Genomic DNA, 19,083 nt, shown 5'->3' with positions numbered 1-19,083 from the left:
CCCTTTTGCAGCAGCTATTTCCAGCTTCCCTGTCCCCCTGCCCTGTGCCCAGGGGTTTCCATGTCTCCCACTGGTGGCACTGCTGGTGGGGACATGGGCACAAAGACCTTTCCTTGTGCTCCTGGCACTGCTGTCCCCCTTGGGATTTTGTGGAAACACTCCCCTCGTTCTGCTTGTCTTTAGAACCAGAAATCAGCACGGGACCAAGCCCCGCTGCACACTGCCTCTCGGCCGTCACTGTTACCTGAGACATGGGGTTGCACTTTGATAGCCAGGGCTTTTTTGCAGCGTGGGGTCTGAGCAGAGCAACTGCCCATGATGCGCAGGATTGCCACGTTCCTCTGCTACCCTTCGAAGGCAGAGGACTGTCCTCACACTTGCCCCCTCATGAATAGTCTTCAAATATGCTTTTTTTTTCTCCCCCAGTCAAAGGCTTACAAGTCTCAAATCGCCTCACTCTCCTTCAAGATCTCCTTTCTAAACAGAGGCCTACAGCAACACTGACGAAATTTTTGAAAGTGTGCCAGCTCTCCTGGCTGCAACACACACTGCTGCTCCTGGAGCTGTCACCAGAGGGCTTAGTGGCACAGTCTTTTCCCCTCTAAGCATTAAAAACAATTAAAAGTGCAAAGGTGTTTAGGGCTGGCGCTGTGAAGTACAGCGAACCATGATTCCTTTTCTGAGGCTGTGCGACATGCTTTGCAAGGATGGGCTTTTGTCTTTGGAGCACCCCGTTCCTTCTTAACTGTGCTCCCAGGGAGCATTAACAGCTTTCCAGCACAGCCGCTCCGGTCCCGGGCCACTCTTTGATCCATACTTCATAACGGCAGTGTTTCATCCACAGCAGGCAGGGAGCAGAAAGGAAAGAGAAAAAACTTCAAATGGTGTCTGAAGAATAACATCAACACCCTCCCCTTTTTCACCGGAGGAGGTCACGGGGTGGTAGCGATGGTGGGGTGGGAGGAGTGACGCTGACGGGTTACGCAGTGTCTTGCCACAGCTCAGAAGTTGCTTTTTGCTTGGTGGGCTGGGAGAAGGCCAAGTGGTGAAAAATCTAGTGATGTTCCTTTCTGCAGAAACTCTCGCTACAGACTCCTTCTGTAGGAGGCATTTGTGCTATCCCCATCCCATCCTTCCTGGGCTGGATGTGAGCACCTCAGGATGGAGATAAGACACATGTCTAAGCCACCACTGCCAGCTTTAATATATTCCGTTCCTCAAACCAGCATGTTTTCCCCTTTGTAGCCTTGAGGCTTTGGTGTGCACAACCACAGCTAACAAAGCACCAGGTACTGGGGGTTTTGTTCACTCCCTTTACTGCATGGTTGGATCCAAGGAGGCGGGTGGAGTGCGATGAGGTGAGAGGATGCTGGAGTGAAGTTCAGTCCCGTCCCAGCACACCGCTGCGTTGGTCCGTGTCCTTGTTAGAGTGGGGAGGGGCAGAGAAAAAAAAACAGATCAAACGCTCTTGCCTGCCTGTTTATAGATTTTTCCAAACTTCTTACACAGGAAAACCCTTTTTTACACGAAACCCTTCTGAGCTGAAAGGGAAGTTCATCCACACCAAGCTAAGGAAAAGCAGCAGGGGTTTCGGCTTCACCGTCGTTGGAGGGGATGAGCCGGATGAATTTCTCCAAATCAAAAGTTTGGTGCTTGACGGCCCCGCGGCACTGGATGGCAAAATGGAAACAGGTACCGATGCTTTAAATCAAAGTCACCACCACCACTTTGGTTTATGTTTTTAAACATAAACATCTTTTTATGTTTTTTTATGTTTATATCTTTGTGTGCAATGCGTAAAGAACTTTAATCCTTATCCCTTTTTTGGGGAAAGGCGTTCAGCTTTCCCATCAGCAATCAGGGAAGTGAGATACATTGAGGGATATGTTCAAAATCTTACAGCAAGGCACTTCACGTGCTGGAAATTCACCTCAGGTGTCAAAACATCCAGCTGGGGCTCTGTCAGCTCTTTGCTCTCCCCACGGTGACCTGCGGAGAGGAGCCAGCTGTCATAGGGTCCCGCATCAGGCTGTGGGTCACTGTCCCCTGCTGTGGGCACAGTATTTTTGTAGGGCTGGATCACTGTGTATTTGTGTACCTGCTGTGCCGCTCACACCTTCTCCAAGGCTACTCCCAGGGAACGGGCAGAGTGGGCTAGTTTGCATTGCCCTGTGTGGCACCAGGGGCCAATTTGTTTTGCCAGAGATCAGGCCCAGTGCGATGGAATCCTGTTGGGATTCACCCGAGGTCACAACTCCTCACGTGTGCAGGTGGAGCATCACAACGTTAAACATCCCTGTGTTGCAGCCCCGGTGTTAGAAAATGAGTTGTAACTTAATCGATACTGAGATTTCAGGCCAAAGAATGTCTGAGACATGACACATGGCACCGTGTTTGAGCAGTTGGGATTTGAGAGCCTTCTGTTATGGCTCTGGTGTGCTCTCAGTTTTGGTTCTATCATATGTCAGTGTAGCACAGTGTATAACAGTGAGAGCCGGGCTTCGAAATAACTGTTAAATAAGCCATATACCATCATCTGAATTTATTAATTTTTTGCATAAGCCAATTCCATTTTTACTTTCAAAAACATTTATGTACATAAAGACTATGCAGTATCTGCATTGTGTACAGATAGTTCTGTTGTGATAGGACAAGGGGTAATGGTTTTAAAATAGAGGGGGGTAGATTTAGACTAGATATTAGGAAAAAATTTTTTACACTGAGGGTTGTAGAACACTGGAACAGGTTACACAGAGAGGTGGTGGATGCCCCATCCCTGGAAATGTTCAAGGCCAGGTTGGATGAGGCTCTGAGCAACCTGATGTGGTTGGAGATGTCCCTGCTCCTTGCAGGGGGGTTGGACTGGATGGCCTTTGGGGGTCCCTTCCAGCCCAAACCATTCTATGATTCTATGATTCACCACTCCTTTTCCTTGCAAGGATACTTCAATGCCACTACTGACCTGTGAGCAGTGCCTGTGGATGCTGCAGATCAGCTCACAGGCTCTAGTCCTCACCTTCTCGGGGTGCACAAAACATACATGTTTGGTGTATCTGTCTGTGTCCTCTGCAGGGGACGTCATAGTCAGCGTGAACGATACCTGTGTGCTGGGGCACACTCATGCTCAAGTTGTGAAAATCTTCCAGTCCATCCCCATTGGTGCCAGCGTGGATCTTGAACTGTGCCGAGGCTACCCTCTGCCCTTCGATCCCGACGATCCCAACACGAGCCTGGTTACCTCCGTGGCAATTTTGGACAAAGAGCCGATCATTGTGAATGGGCAGGAAAACTATGACTCCCCGGCAAGCCACAGTAGTAAAACAGGGAAAGTAAATGGCACAAAGGAAGCGAGACCCAGCAGCCCGGCTGAGGTCTCCTCCAATGGACCCCACGGTTACCCCAATGACACGGTCTCTTTGGCGTCTTCGATAGCAACACAACCTGAACTCATAACTGTGCATATAGTGAAAGGGCCTATGGGCTTTGGGTTTACTATAGCAGACAGTCCCGGTGGGGGCGGCCAAAGAGTGAAACAAATCGTGGACAGCCCGCGGTGCCGCGGCCTGAAGGAGGGCGATCTTATAGTCGAAGTCAACAAGAAGAATGTGCAGAGCCTCACCCACAACCAGGTGGTGGATATGCTGATTGAATGTCCTAAGGGAAGCGAAGTCACGTTGCTTGTGCAGCGAGGAGGTAAGTCTTCAAAAGTGCTTTAAAACATTTCTAGTTGAAGTTTAAAAAAAATGCATGTCACGAAAAACCTACTCTCCTAAGCTTCTCTGTAGGAATGGTTTATGTCCTAAGGTGTAGGAGCTGCCCCAAGCTGGCAGTTGTCATGTCACATAGGCGGTGAAATTATTTATTTTTTGACACTGCGCTGTGGGATTGTGCATGCGGTTCCCATGCGCACGTGCTCTGCACACGTCTTCTGGTAGCACACAAAAGGGTGGTATGGTTACACATACCATTACACCTTTACTTACGTAACAAACCCTGATCTCATGCTCGTAAAACTTCATGATTTTAAGTAGAACATGGCATTTCTTGAGCTGTTTAGGGAGATGGAAGAGGCTAGTAATATGTTCTGTAAGTTGCAGTGTTGAATATCAGACATCCAGTGACTTTTCACTGGGGAAGGGTTATATCTGGGGTACAGCTGGGAGTGGAGGAGAAAGTTTAAACTTCTCCAAGTTGTAAACAATTGAAATGTTACTTCTGGACATGTTTATTGCTATGCAATTGGGCGCTGAGCTCTTTGCTGGTTGCATTGCCGAGAGGCCACCAGCAGGTACAAAACACCCTGTCCCAAGCAGCAGATTTTACGAACACCACCCACACGGGTGCTCGGTGCTGGGACGGGACGGGCGCGCTGCAGAGGCAGAGTCAAACTGACAATTGGGTGCTGAACACAGCCCCCCCCGCCAGCCCTGGGAGGAGTGTTTGATATAAAAGTACTTCTCTGATGCCTCTTTTAAAGTGTTTTGATCGTAGTACGTTAGCAACAAAAGCCAGTCTGTTTTAACAGGGGACAAGCTGCTTTCTGAATTTCCAACTCTGTTGTTTTTAAAGACCTATTTCAGGGAATTGAGGACATTGGTTCTGCAATTAATACCAGCTCTGGAGAAAGCACTGCCTTTCTTATGCTCCTTCTTTTTCAAGTGCTTAATATATTTTTGTATTTTGACGGTAAATTAAAAAGTAGAGAACAGAATATATTAAGAATTCTCCAGTTTTCAAAGTGCGAGTTCCTTAAAGACTTTCAGTACTAGAGAGGTTTAAAAAATGCACTGTATTCTCATGATTAATATATGTATTATGGAGAAAATATGGTTGGAAGAAAAATAGCAGCTATTATTAATCCTCCTGGAGAACACATATATATCTGGTAACACCATACATTAATTATTGGAATTGTGGCTGACATTTAATAATCGTCTTTATGCCTTGAAGGCATAATGAAAAGATTTGATGAGGAAATAAAAGCATAGTTTTAATAAGATAGTAAATTAGATAGTTCCCTGACAATCTTGCTGAATCTCTCTTTTTTTTCTTTTCTTTTTTTTTTTCCCCCTTTAATCAAGATACTAACCACATGTTGAGCATTTGCTATCACTGTCCTAGGTAGATACCATATCAGCCTCCTAGAACTGCCTCCCTCCATCCTTCAAGGTCCTGACATTTCCATCTGAGCGTAGAGCACTTGCCCTTCCAAATTTCACGCTCTCGTGGTATGGGACTCAGGAACTGTGGTGGCCCTGGATCCAGGGTTAATCACTGAAACGTGTTTTTGTTCACATCCAGAAGAAAGGTGGACCGAAAGGCACACAGGTTGTGGCTCAGAAGGCAGGCAGAATACAGACCACAATAACAGTAGCTCCAGCAAGAAGTCGGGTTTGTTTAAAGCTTGTAAGATGGAGCTGGCTAAAATGCACCTAGCCCTCAGCGCTGCTGCATGTGTGACTTCTCCTGTGACGTTACCTGGCGTTACCCCTGCCAAGTCCTCTGTCAGAAGTACCGTCCTCAGACTAGGCACCACTATTTATTTCGGTCCGATTACAGAAATGTATTTGGCTCTGGTGTCTGATAAGCTCCTTCAGGGCTCTCAAGGCAGTTCTTCTGTAGCTTCACTGTCAGTTGTCCTTTCCTCCTCCTCCCTCTGGTGTCCAGTGAAGAAAATGCTCAGATGCTGTCAGGCATCCTTGCATTAGCCTAACATTTGCATTCAGTCAGGCTTTGTAACACTGAGGCTGGTGTTCAGAGCCGTCGAAAGGATTTGTCAAAAGTGATTACTAATCAGGCAGAAAAGTACCAGAAAGAGATGTGTAATATATGGGAAAAGCTCTGCCTGCTCCAAGCTGCTGGTGCACTCCCAACAACAAGGTTTAATTGTTAAAATGCAAACCCGTGGTTGCTGAGAGCAGCCTATGAAATATTTACTGTGAAGTGTGTTCAGCTGAGGCGCTGGCTTCTGGGAGCAGGCGAGTCCTGCAGTGGCCTCTGAGTGAGGAAGAGGAGGGCGATTTTAGGAAGGATGAAGCTGAAATGCCCCCTCTGTGTGCTCGACTGCTTGTGTATCATCTGAAAATCGTTTGCAGGACTCATGCATGATTGGAGCAGGGATAAATACATTAAGAGAGAGACAATGTCAGGTCATGGAGATTTTGCTTTCAAGAGACCCCATAGAAAACTTGCCTTAACTGTGTTCTGGTTTAATTTTTTATTTTCCCCTTCTTCCCCTGTCTAGGCCTTAATTGTATTATCATTGTTGTTTTCCTATTTCTCCTATACATAGTGCTGGATAAAACTCACTGAGCCTGTCTCATGGTTTGGCCTTCAGCACTTGAGGGGCTCAGGAGGGATGGCCTCCGAGCGGAGGCATGGTGTAGAGGAGCTAATTGGGCTGTACACAAGAGCAGATCGGAAAAACTCCTTTTGCTTAGCAAAATGAAGGGACAGAGGGGAAAAAAATCAGTGGCTAACTATTAGGTAGGAAAGATAGAATATACTTAAACCAAAGAGTTGGCTGAAGAACAACTGGATGTTGTTCAGCTGTGAGTAATTTAAACTGGAAGTAAGAAAGTGCCAACCCATTAGAGCCTGTAAGTCAAACTGGAGGAGGCGTAAAGCCTCTACAGCCTGAAGGTGAGGCTCAGCGTGTTTGAAGGGGATATGACATGGTGCCTGCAACAGCAAAGGAGATGCTTGGTAACCCAGCAGGACCATTCAAGGAACAGGTAGCTGAAGGTAAACCAGTGCTACCGGTTACAAAGTGCAGAATTAACCGTATGGTCTTTTTCCTGCACTGCACAATGTGATTACACATTTCAGTTATTTTAAAGAATTACTGTTAATAACGCCACAAAAGGCACGCCTTTATTTTGAACATGTGTAGTTGAAAACATTCTTTTAACCTTGTATCTATAAAGTACAAAAAGTACTTTTCCTCAAGAAAAAAAAGACAAAGAAGGTGATAATATTTGCCACTTGAAATCCATTTGTCGTTGAAGTCTTGTCTACGCACAGTAATCGACTGAAATAAACAATTCTCAAATACCTCTCCATTCTGCACAGATTCTATTCATAATAAAAGCAACATTTTGTCAGAATAATTTCCCTGCTTCCCAAGTGACTCCAGGGAGTTGTGTCTATACTGGGAAGGTGGGGGCTGTTTCAGAACAAGTTATTCTGCAGAACTGCTGTGCTGTATTTTTTTCGGGTCACTAAGATCTAACATTTGTTTCAGTGAGAACATTTGTGTGTCTTACTGATGTATTTTGTAAATTACCTCAAATTAAAGAGGATTTTTTTTTCCTTTTTTCCCCCCCTTTTTTCTTAGGTTAATCTTCAGTTCAGGTCATCCAAAAGTATTGTGATTGGTTTGCGTTCAGTTAAAAGAATTAAGCTGAGCAGTTTTCATGCAGGTTTGAATGGACAGGTTCTGTTCAGAGCTTTCACAGTTAGTGCTCGCCAGCATCTTTATTCATCAAAAGATTGAAAATAGCATAAACCTTGAGCCTGATCTGCGTAATCCCCTCGAAGATGTGTTTCCACTTTGCTCCAGATCAAAGTAAAAGCGTACAGGTGAAATGTCACTCACATGTCGTGCGCAAATCAGTGGAGTTTCTAATAGCTTTAATAGCTTTCCCTAGTGCCAAATTCTCATTAAACTGGGGAATGGAAATCAGTATTTTGAGAAATAGATTATATATATGCTGGAATTTCAAAACTAAATGTATTTTATGGGAAGAAGAACCTGGGAACAGCTACCTGTCTGAATGCCTATCAGTGGGCACCTGAGTGCTTACCTCCATTTAAAAGCAAGGTCCATAGTAAATTCTCGGTTTATGGTTCCATTAAATGGAAGATGTTTGTGGGGAGCAATCAGGTAGGTGGAAGCGGGACGAGGTGGGAGAGGCCTGTGCCAATAGTCCTGCTCACTTGGTCCTTGACTCAGTGGTCTTAAGAAGGCCTTTATGATACATGTAACTACAGCGATGATTTGCAGCAGTGGAACAAAATTACAGAGCTCTAAAGCAATAAACCTATTAAGTCCCCTTAGCTAGATGGACCTTCCCTTGCTGTTACGGTGATGCTCTTGGCATGTGAGGCCAATTAACCTCCGACAATTCCCACGGAGAGGAGTTAACTCCTCTTTCTTGCGCTCAAGTCAACTGTCCTGGACTTAAAGGTTCTTTCTGTAGCTTAAAATGGAAGGACATCTTTTTTCTCTCTCTATTTATCTTGTGTCCGTGCCATTGAAAAACCACATCGTAATATAAAGATACGTGTCTTCTGCTTTACGCTGCTCACTGCAGCTTCAGGCTCCCCCCAGCCGGAGTAGAGAGAGTCAGGAGATCCTTTAAACACAGAGGGAAAACTTTACAGTGAATATATCATAACAACTTAGAATTGCAAGCACATTATAACAGTATAATTGAAATCAAATTGCTCTTTGAGATCTAGAGTGGCAAAATACAATGCTCAGGTGTAAATAAGCAGTGGCATTGAGTGTTAAATATCTGAGCTGAGTGAAATCCACTGCAGGTTTCAGAGGACGTCTCCTCACCACTACTCCATCCTTTCTGCCCCCACCACGAACACCTCTCAGTCTGAATGTTAAAATCAAAAATACTGTCTTTGTACTTGTTTATTGGGATCCTCTCCCCACATACAAATGAAATTTTCCTTTCCTGTCCTTACCAGAAGTGTTGGAAATGGATCATTTAGTGGTAAGAGCCCAGCAAAAAAAAAAAAAAAAAGCAGTATCTCACAGTGTTGGAATTAGAGCTCCTTTTCAGTTGCTATCCCTAATGATGTAAAACCATGGTAATTAGAGCTGCAATCAGCTATTCAGTGCAGACTTGAACTCTTTTGAACAAGCCACTCACTTCTGTTTGCCCTTTAGGCTTGCAGTGGAGAGTGAGTGAAAGTCATGCCACTTCAGCATCTAGCTGCCAGAAGATTTCAGACTGTCTTAGCAGCTGCTGAATTAGAGAAAAAGTGGGTCCAAACTGCATTTAGGACAAAAATCACAACCTGGGAATCATCTGACCGTTACCACAGAGCGTGTTTGTCTGTGCCAAAGCTTCTAGAAAGGGAAGAAAAGTTCACCATTTCCAGCAGTGTTTTCAGTTCCTAGTACAGAGGGAGCAGAGCATTATACTGGGGTCTTTGTCCCATGCTTGGATCCGTAGGAACCCCTGTGGAAATCAGTCTTGCTGAGCACAGAGCTGGTGGTACGGATCACCTTGCATGCCACCACCTTTGTGGTTGGGTTTCTTACTCTACTCCCCAGCTCAACACATTGTGGCAGCTTCTTCCCTCACCTGAACCAGGAGCAGATCTAATTCCTCTCTGCCATCTGATGTGCTCAGCTGACCGCTAAATTTTTTTAAAATCAAGTTTCAAGTCACCTCTTAACTTCTGTCAATGACCACCAGCTACCAAAGCTTCCAGTACCTTCTGCTCAGGTACCTTCTGTCAAACCCGCTTGTTGAATCTCTCCGCAATTTGTCACTCAGTATAGGTTATTTTGAGCTGTACACTGAAAAATACCTAATATTGTAGTGCAAATAGAACTATCCAGAAGTAAAAGGTGGGGGATGTTTTTGGCAGCTCATAGGCACCCTTCGTTGGTTAATAAGTTATATTTTTAAAAGTCAGAATCCTAGTATGCTTAAAAGAAATGCATGTCCATGTATAATGCCAAGATTTATTTTTCAAGTTCATTACTTTGTATTCCAGAATTATTACTTTGTAATTTCAGAGTTATGAATTTCCTGATGAAACTAGAAATCTCATTTGGCATTTAAAAATCTGTCTGCAATCGTTTCCTCTTGCCTGGGAAGAAGGAAATCAGATCAGTAAAGTTTTTAAGTTGGGCTACAAACTGCATTGAAAATGAGATGAAATATTTTTAAAATGTTTTGCGATGTTACCTTTCCATTTTCTGAAAACAGATAATCCTAGTAAAAATACTTTACTAAAACACTACCTGGGGTTCAATGCGATTTTAACACAAGCTGCCCTGTTTCCATGAGTTACGCACAGGGAAGGTGCGGATTTGGGGGAACTTTCGGTTGAGGGTAGCTGCATTTTTTTTTCCAAGTCACACTTTGTTATTCCCTTCTCTCTGGAATTCTATTCTAACAAGGCTGAAAAAGCTGATGAGACTTTAAAGCCAGTTTGATGTCACATTTACTATTCTCTTACAGCCTGATTCTGATTAGGGACTAGTGTATCAAGGAGCAGATACAAAAATCAGTTGGAGTCAGGAAAAGATGAAATAAAGGAAATGTTACACATTTTGATATTTTTAATAAAATTGAAGTTCATACCCCTTATTAGAATTGCTTATGTGCATGCATTTCAATCCACTGTGCAAGTTAATTTTCCTCTAAACAGCTCCAGAGCGTTAGGTGCACCTTTTTGGGGCAACACCGTTTGTTGTTATGCAGCAGCACACCCTGATCACCGGTAATTAGTTTTGTAAAGCAAGCTAGCAGAACCTTGTTTTCTGTTTGTGATAAAAATAAGCCAAACTTAACATTTAAAATCAGGTCATCTTATAAATAATGTAATATTTTGGGATTACGCAGTGTTTTTCTCTTTCGAAGTGCTGTACAAGTGTTAATCTTAGTGACGTTAGGTTTTGATGGTCTGAATTTGCAAGGTTTGGGATAACTGTGCTGACCAAAAACATGAAGGGGGAAATTTGGGTGCTGCCAAGTCCATGGCTCCCATTAGACTCCAGGAGGCAGCAGGGTTTCACCAAGGGTTTGGATGCCTACAAATGCCTGCAGCCACAGAGGGGGATGGTTGTTAGCGTGTTCAGACTCCAAATATTTCGATGTGCGTTACTAACGTCCGTACAAATAGTGCATTTGTGGGAACTAATTAATTATCATTACCAGGTCGTGCTGGAGTTTTTCAGTTCAAGGCATCCGGTTGAAATACTAAGTGACAAATTCAAGTACCAACCTCAAAAAGCCCAAGCGCTTAAAAATCCTACACTATATTGAAATACCACATCGAAGTTTTCTGTCTTTTTCTTTCAAGCTCCTGGTATTCCTATTCAATTGCCTTTTCTAAACCCCAGGAGGCTAAGAAACTCCAAACAAAGCACATTGTCATGCGAGCACCTGCCTCCAAAACCAACAGCTTTATAATATTACAATTCTGATGAAAAAAGGAGAGTCGGCGTTGCTGGTACGTGGACATTTTAATTGCCTGCAGAATTTCCAGCTCTTGCTGGTGTGGTGCGTGCAACGTGCTGACACTAATCTGTTAGTCATCTGAGGCACGAGTGTTTGCCCCTCAGCTACCCTTCATTGACTCCATTTGCACTGATTCTCTCCTAGAAATGAGTAAGCAAATGAAGGGATGCCTGTGAAATCTGCTTTTTGGGTCAGCATTAGTTTTACATCGGTTGCCCTGCATTTTTGTGGCACCGTGGCCTATCTCTGCTGTAGCTCGTGTCCCCCAGATATATGTGTCATCTCAGCTCCAGAGTCGCTTGGAAAGGTAAAATAGGATGGAACAGTTGCTGATTCATTGCTTGGCATTTTGTTACACATTTTGCTTTAATTTCAAGGGCTGAGATTATTTCCTAAAGTTTTGAGATATTTCACGAAGCGTGCTTTTAAGGCCAGGAGGAAACCTGTAATTTAGTTATTACAGAGGTGAGCAATTAACGTATTTGGAATAACAAAATAATTTCAATTCTGCGTAATCTTGCATGCTGACAGCACAATAGTGATGCTGTGCACATTATGCACATGGCTGCCTTTCTGTGGCAGAGAATCTGGATCTGCTTTAAAATCAGTAAGAAAACCAAAGCGTTTGCTGAATGCTGGCAGAAAAAAAAATGTCTGAAATCTTCCCATCAGGATGTTTTATAGCATGAACCACCTTATCTTGCAGAAAGCAGGAGGCTCTTAGATGAGAACAAAACAGGAGGTTGCTTAGCAAATGAAAGATGAGAGCTCTGAAATTCTTCCTAAAGCTTTTTTTTTTTTTCTCCCTAGCTTGAGGTTTTGAAGGTTGGTTTTGGTTTTTTTTCCCTTCCTTATGTTTAGATTTGGTTTTGGTGTTAAATGCTGAAGTGGTATAAGTGGAGCAACTCAAACCCCCACGGTGATGTTTTATATCAAATGTGATGTGATGTAACACAAGGTGGCACAGCAGAACCTAATACCGTGCATTAGATAAGGCAGATTGAGCTAGAGATGTGCCTCCCACATCTTCATCAGGATTTGCACAGCAGGAAATGAAGCAGACTTGGCGCTGTGCAGCAAGGAGGGTTTTATTCCACCTAGTTTTTTTCCTCCTACCCCTTACATACAGCCTATGTGGCATTTTGGAGTGGCATGTACATGTAAATAACGAGGTTTTATCAGCCACATTGCAGGTAGGTGTGGTGCCTGCTGCCCTGATTTGCCATTATAATAAGCAGTCATAACAGAATTAATGAGGTATCAGAAATCCAGGAAAGGTCTTTGCTTATCACTGTAATTAAATACATCTGGAGAGTCGTTAAAAGCAATAGCAGGTGGGCAAACCTGAGAAAGAAGGATGGCTTTGTAATGGAGTAGTCAATGATTTTGTTCTGAGACAGATTGTTAAAATATGTACCCTCATGTCTCTAAGTGTCTCTGTTCTGAATTTAAATGTTTTCCCTATTCTGCATTGAGATTTTATGTTAATTCATTTATTTTTTTCTTGGTCAGGTGGACTTGTGATGGTGATAGTAATTAGGACGATACCAGCTTTAAGACTCTGTTAAAGTGCTGCCTTTTGTGCCAGAATACCTGCAATGTACCACGAGTTGGGCTTGAGAAGTTGGCAGGGCTTGTTGACCAGACGGATTTGGTAGAGGAGCCTGAGCTTGAGGGAGATGATGCAGCCGGCTGAGGATGCTGGGCAGGTCAGGCCCTGTGGCTGAGGGCCGTGGAGGTAATGTTGGTAGGGATGCAACAGGTGAATACCAGTCCCCTGAAGGTTTCACTCCATCCTTATCCTTAAGGGTTATTTTCTGAGATGCTCAGTTACATACTTGGAATTTTATTGAGTTACTGATTTATTTTTCTAGAAAACTGTATTTTAAATCAAACAAAGTAATGTTTTGTGAAAACATCTGCAAATCCATTGTCCTCTAGTGAAGATTGTCTGCCTTAGCATGGCCATGTGTGCATGTGCACCCCTCAGGGCTCAATCTGGCTAAGCGTTCTGTAAATATTAGCTCATTATTAAGGGATGTTATTTATTAATAGCAACATCAAACTAATGCCAAGGAAGCCCTGTTTGTAGGTGTCACCTTTGTGCAGGCTGCTCTTCAAATATGAAATACGAGAATCTGCCATAAGCCATGTGGGTTGGAGCGTGGGGATTTACACCTTGTAACAGTGCTGTGATAAGCCTGAAGACAAACACCCTCACCGAGCAGGGTAAATACAGATGTGACAATGGCAAAATACTTTTTCTCCTCTACCAGTGTCCTCCGTGAGCTTGGGGTGGCACAGGAGATTGGCCTTGAGGTGCTCCGTGCCATGGGAGAGCCAACTGAGGAGAAGGGGTTTGGGACTGGACATCTTCAAAATTGCCGCATGTCCAAAAAGTTGTGAGGTGTGCTCTAGAAATAAAGCTTGCAAGTCATGGATTTTGTGGGCTTATGGAAAAGGGTAGGTGCCTTCACGCATGTCCACACATGTATACTTATGTGTATGAAAAAATACACATATAATACCTGTGTACACACACACGAATACTTTTATGTAAAAAGAACATGGGAGTTTCTAATTACTTTCCAGTTCTGGTATTTACCTTCTCAAATTCGTGAGGTTTCAGAAATTTAATGTCTCTGTACATATTTATTTAAATATTAAGAGATTTTCATCTAAGCATATGACTCCAACAGCTCGAGCTTTAGGAAAAACTCTTTAATGAGCTTCAGAATAAAAATATAAGGACTGCTGACATGCTTTCAACCGTAGGTTAGATGGGTAATCGTCACACTAATTCTCTATCTCTTTATTATCTTACTGTCTTGGCATTGCCATATTTATCTTACGACGCAGTTAAATTTATATTTTTGTAGTAATTAAATAGCATTTTATTCGCCTATATCTTCTTTATTGCTTTTCAAATCAATTCTGGTTTGAGATGCTGAAAACATGACTGAACCTTCAGTTACAAGGAATTGTTTAGCATCCTGACCAAGGATGAGTAATTGAGGCTAATAGAATTTAACATCTTTAGAGCATCTAGAACTGAAATTCATGTTAATGGCAATAATGTACTATGCCTCATTATGTTTTTTTGCCAGTGCCAGTGGGTTAATTGTGCCCAAGATGGTCTTTTAAAAACATCACTTTCTTAGCATTAGCATTGAGCGTTAGCATTTTTCACTGTATTTGGTAGTTACCAAACTTGATTTATGGCAGGGCTATATTCCTGCGGTGGAAATTATTCTCTCGCTTAAAACTTGTATTGCATAGCTAATGTTTTTGCTAGTGCAGTGATACTCTTGATATGCAAATCACAATGATGAGTCAAAAAGTTGGTCAGGGACAAACTATGGGTTTTCTTCTTGATGATGCTCCTTATACCTGTGTGCAGGCTTACCTCTCTTGCTACAAAATATTCTGGTATTTTTTCTTTCTCCAGTCTGGAAAAAAAGATCAAATTCCATCTATTTTTTTCGATGGTATTTCTCCTTTATTAGAAATTCATTGGCAATGGATTATGCAGAATCAAGGGGATTGCTTTGTCACCACCAACCTCCCCTCCTCTGTCCCCCAGCAGCTCTAATGGTCATTAACGTTAATTATTTAGAGTTCCTTGTTTTACACACAGAAAGCAGCGACCAATGCTGCAGTGCAATGCCGGGTATATGGTTGTGTACCCCCTGACTCCAGTACTTTACTCCTCATCTTTTGAAGTGTCTGGGCTGCAGGTCACGTAATGATGAAAGCAAATGGTGGCCTTTTCACCGAGGCTTACCTGTGGCTTTTTTTGATGTTGGGTATGGACAGGTCACAGGGTGTCCTGATTGGAAGTGTTAAGAAGTCATGAGAAGTGAAGATCCAGGCACAGTTGTTCTTTCCTTTCATGTGCAAAACCACTCCAAAACTTAAAAATGTTGAGCAGTAGCTACAGATGTTGTAAGGAATAAGCAAGATGATACATCTGGCTTCTAGACTGCCTTTATACCGGGGTGGATTGTGCAAACTGGTATGAATTACTCTCACTTCAGCTAAAATCCCATTGAAATACAGGGGTTTTTTTTTTGTGGTGGAGGGAGAAGTGTTCATGCCAACAGGCCTTCACATAACCAAGCTGTTTGGATGGGTTGACTGGGTGACTTCTGTGGTGCCTAGAGATAGGTCTTGCTTAAGATTCAACTTTTGATCATTTTGATCCACTCTCTCTAAAATACAGGGTTGTGGAACAGGGCATGATGTGTCTGGTATCCATCTAGGTAATTTTTGAGCATTTGTGTCCTTCTGAGTTCGCACCAGAGTCAGGCCCAGGCTATGATGTGGATTTGCAGTCACACATTGCATTCTATATATGCTTAACAAAACAGAATTTTCCGAGTGTCATGATCTTCCCATGTTACTTTGCTTGCATAAAGACAGAAGATTTGAGAAAGTGTTCCTGTAAAAATTGAGGACCACTGCATGTTAGAAACCTCAACACTTGGGGTCACGGTTTTGTCCCATGGGTTATTCCATGAGCTCATCATAGGTAGGATTGGGGAATTTACAGCTTCTCAGCTCCCAGAGTTTTACCACACAAGACTGCAAAATTAACACAGGCCAAATAATGGAAAATAACTTGAGATGTGGCCTTACATCACGGAGCGCATCACTCACAACATAATAGTGTCACACAACAGAAGTACTGCTCCTGATGGGTGATGGCATTAAGAGTGCTGAAGTCATGGTAAAAAACTTGCTTAATGATTTGCATTTTTTCCCCTATGTTACAGAATGTAGTTGAGCAGATGGATGCAGCCAGCTGTACATAGAGCTTTAGGGAGTACTGGGGAGAAAAGAGAGAGGGTTTTGTTAAGATAAATGTAATAATCTCTGTGATAATTAGTTTAATTTAGATCCTTGCATCTGACTCATTTTTGACTAACCTTGTATGAAGCCTTTCTTGCCTTGCTGACGAGTCTGTGAATTTAGTTTGATTACAATCCCTTTTTTTGTGCTTGCCGATTGCTCACCGATCACTGATATTTTTCATTAAGCAGTTGCTTTATTATGTTGTTATTTAGAGGGGAGTAATTTGTGTTTTCTAATTAATTTAATTCCAGGCACATTTAGTAAGTAGCTACAGTGAGCCCATTGAAGGGGTTTTAGGTCATACTGACATTGTTTACCAGATGTGCTCGTTTGTTTTAAAAACACTGTTAACTCTGTGATGACAACAGCCTGTTCAGTTGCACAACTCCTCCACCGTCCCTAAACTGCACCTCCAAAACCTCCCAAAATTAGAAGATGCATTTCAAGGACTAGTGAGAGATGTCCATGGGCATTAAATCACAGAGGAGTTATATTGCAGTGTCGATATAAACTATCACTTTTCCATTATCAAATCTGAGGGCAGAGCAGCAGAGAAGCCTTTTGGCTTCTCTTAGCCAGGGATGTGAATGCTGATGCTCTGCCCACTGAAAAATAGGACAATGAAATGCAAAGTGGGTGTTAAGTCCATGTTTGGGCCATTTACCTCCGAAAAACTTGCAGTCAGGCTTTAGGAGAGAACGGGGCAGCGCAGAGGATGAGCGTACCAAGCAAGGCATGGCAAGAGCAGTGGCTTGGGCAGTGACAGGACATGTTAACGTAATTGGAAGGTGGATATTGTAATTCATAGTTGTCACCATCCCAAATCCATAGGCTTGGGCAGTTGTTTTTGCCAGCGGATTTTTGGAAAAGCTTGGCGTTTTCTCGCTAGTGGTGCTCCCAGGATTTGGGATTTATTCAAGCACTTCATGTTCATTGATGTTAAATACTATATCCTTTCCATCATCTGAGCATGAAAGCTACATATTATACCTATCATTGCTCATTTGGCCTGCTGCATCAAGAACTGGAGTTCTAAAATGAGACCCTAATTAGATGAATAAATAACATTTTTACAGGAAAATGTACAGGCAAGTTATTCCCCTGCCTATAAGCTTGTCCCATGACAAACCACCAACATTTGTTAACGTGTTCTGCAATCACTTATTTTGGTAAAAAGTCAATTACTGCTTGTTCTGCAGCGGAGTCTGGCACAGAGCAGTGACATGGTAAGATTCATCGGCCTCTGAAGGACCTGCCAAATAATGGCCTTGATGTGTTTTTCCATTATTTTTCAACCATTTTCCATCTTTTTTTTTGGGTTGGAACAGCCAACATTAATGACAAACTTGGAATAAAAGGTTTTTTCAGTAGTTCATACTTAGTAAATTTTAATATTTAATGCTTGTGATGCGATAAACTGAATTCTGGTACAATTTAAAGCAACAACCCAGCTGCATCTCAGCTTTATTTTTTACTGGGAGCATTTAAATTCCTGTAATTCTGGCTCATGTCGGTCCATTAAGGTTGCGTGCGTGTGTGGGGATCTGTTCTACCTATTGATTTAATAGGAAGGAGCATCTCGTGGAAAGGGAGAGTAAACGTGTGTGCATGCATGTGGAAGGAGAGAGAGAGAGGGAGAATCTCTATCTGTGTGCTTATCTCCGTGATAAATGATGCCTGTTAAAATGTGACTTGCCATGAACGTTATTAGTGCTTTCCTCTTTAAAAGTATTATACAAACACAGTCGCCGTCAGCAGAAATGAAGCCGCAATCTCGATTGTTTAGTTCAAACAGTTTTGATGTTTCCTTGTCCCTCGATCAATCAGTGCCTGGAGGGGTATCAGGTGTTGGCTGGGAATGCTTCAGAGTGATGTGCAGAGCACAGATATCCCTCAGAAGCTGAAAATATTTCACTTAAAATACTCATTACAGTTTGCATCTGAGTCTGTGAACAGGCAGCAAAGTGAGCTCTGTATCATTTTAATTGTGGATCTTCCCCATTCAGAACTAACATCTCCCAAATTGCCTTAAAACGAGCTTCTTCCTAGATAGATTTGTAATTCACTTGCATCACTTATTTTATTCTCGGTGTAAAAGTTAGACGAGGGCATGAGTTTTAGCACAAACAAAATGCATAAAGTAGAAAACATAAAGCGGCGTAAATGCCACGTAAATCACATCCTAAAGACAAAAGCAGCTTTCAGTCATCTGAACTACTGAGCACTTACTGTGGCGTGTAATCTTCTGGTTTGGTTTATGTTTGTTTTCTGGAGTGTCACGTGGAGCAAAATACAGAGAATTCCCTCTCCTCCGGCAGCAGAGGAAAAGGAAGGTGGATTGCACAATGCCCAGGAAAGAGCTTTTCCCACGTTGTGCGTAAATCCCCCCCAAGAGTCCCCTTTGCTGCTGGGAGCTGGGTTGTATGCAGGAGCAGTTGATAGAAATCCCGCTTCAGTTCTCTGGCTCATCACAGAGTGAGTAAGAGGCTGCTTCAAAATGCAAAATTGTCCTTGAAGAAGCCTTCTCTGGTGCCTTCCCAGAGGTTTTTTTCTTTGCATCGACCACAACCTGTGGAAGCCCCCCTTCTCCAGGCTCCCTAGCATCCCCCCGAGGGTCAGGATGTTCGCAGTGCTGTTTTCAAGCCTCAGCTCTCTGAAATTGTAACTAACAGATAACATCTCTGGCTTAAAAGATTTACGTTTAGGGTGGACAGGAAGGGAAATGTGTTTCTCAGTAACATTCCTGTTTTTAGGGATAAAATGTTACTCCTCCGCATGCTTTTGTTTTCCTTTGCCCAGCCCAGTGCCTCCCGGCTCAAGCCGAAGCACATTTTCCTTTCAAAAATCGATTTCTAGAGAAAGACTTTTTTAAAAAATCAACCTGTTTCCCCTGCGCCGCCACGATTGGTCCGATAAAATCGCCGAGCCGCTCGCGTCAAAGGGAAACAGCCTCGGCTTTAATTGTAAAGCCGAGTCTCCCGTAATCCGGGGGAGCATTTGAGATTCCGCCCGA

The 19,083-nt window shown here is 43.0% G+C and overlaps 1 protein-coding gene across 21 annotated transcripts in view; it reads left to right on the top strand.

Moving 5' to 3' along the window:
• MAGI1 (membrane associated guanylate kinase, WW and PDZ domain containing 1) overlaps window positions 1-19,083 on the top strand; it is a 341,064-nt gene that overhangs the window by 283,350 nt on the left and 38,631 nt on the right. For all 21 annotated transcript variants that reach the window (XM_086755360.1, XM_086755380.1, XM_086755364.1 and 18 more), the window contains 2 exons: window positions 1,510-1,692; window positions 3,073-3,693. In XM_086755360.1, the coding sequence (XP_086611486.1) occupies window positions 1,510-1,692; window positions 3,073-3,693 (804 nt within the window). The remainder of the gene's footprint in view (window positions 1-1,509; window positions 1,693-3,072; window positions 3,694-19,083) is intronic.

Source organism: Chlamydotis macqueenii, chromosome 10 (assembly GCF_036417535.1).
Source record: "Chlamydotis macqueenii isolate bChlMac1 chromosome 10, bChlMac1.mat, whole genome shotgun sequence".
NCBI lineage: Eukaryota > Metazoa > Chordata > Aves > Otidiformes > Otididae > Chlamydotis > Chlamydotis macqueenii.
This window is presented reverse-complemented; position numbering and strand designations above follow the sequence as displayed.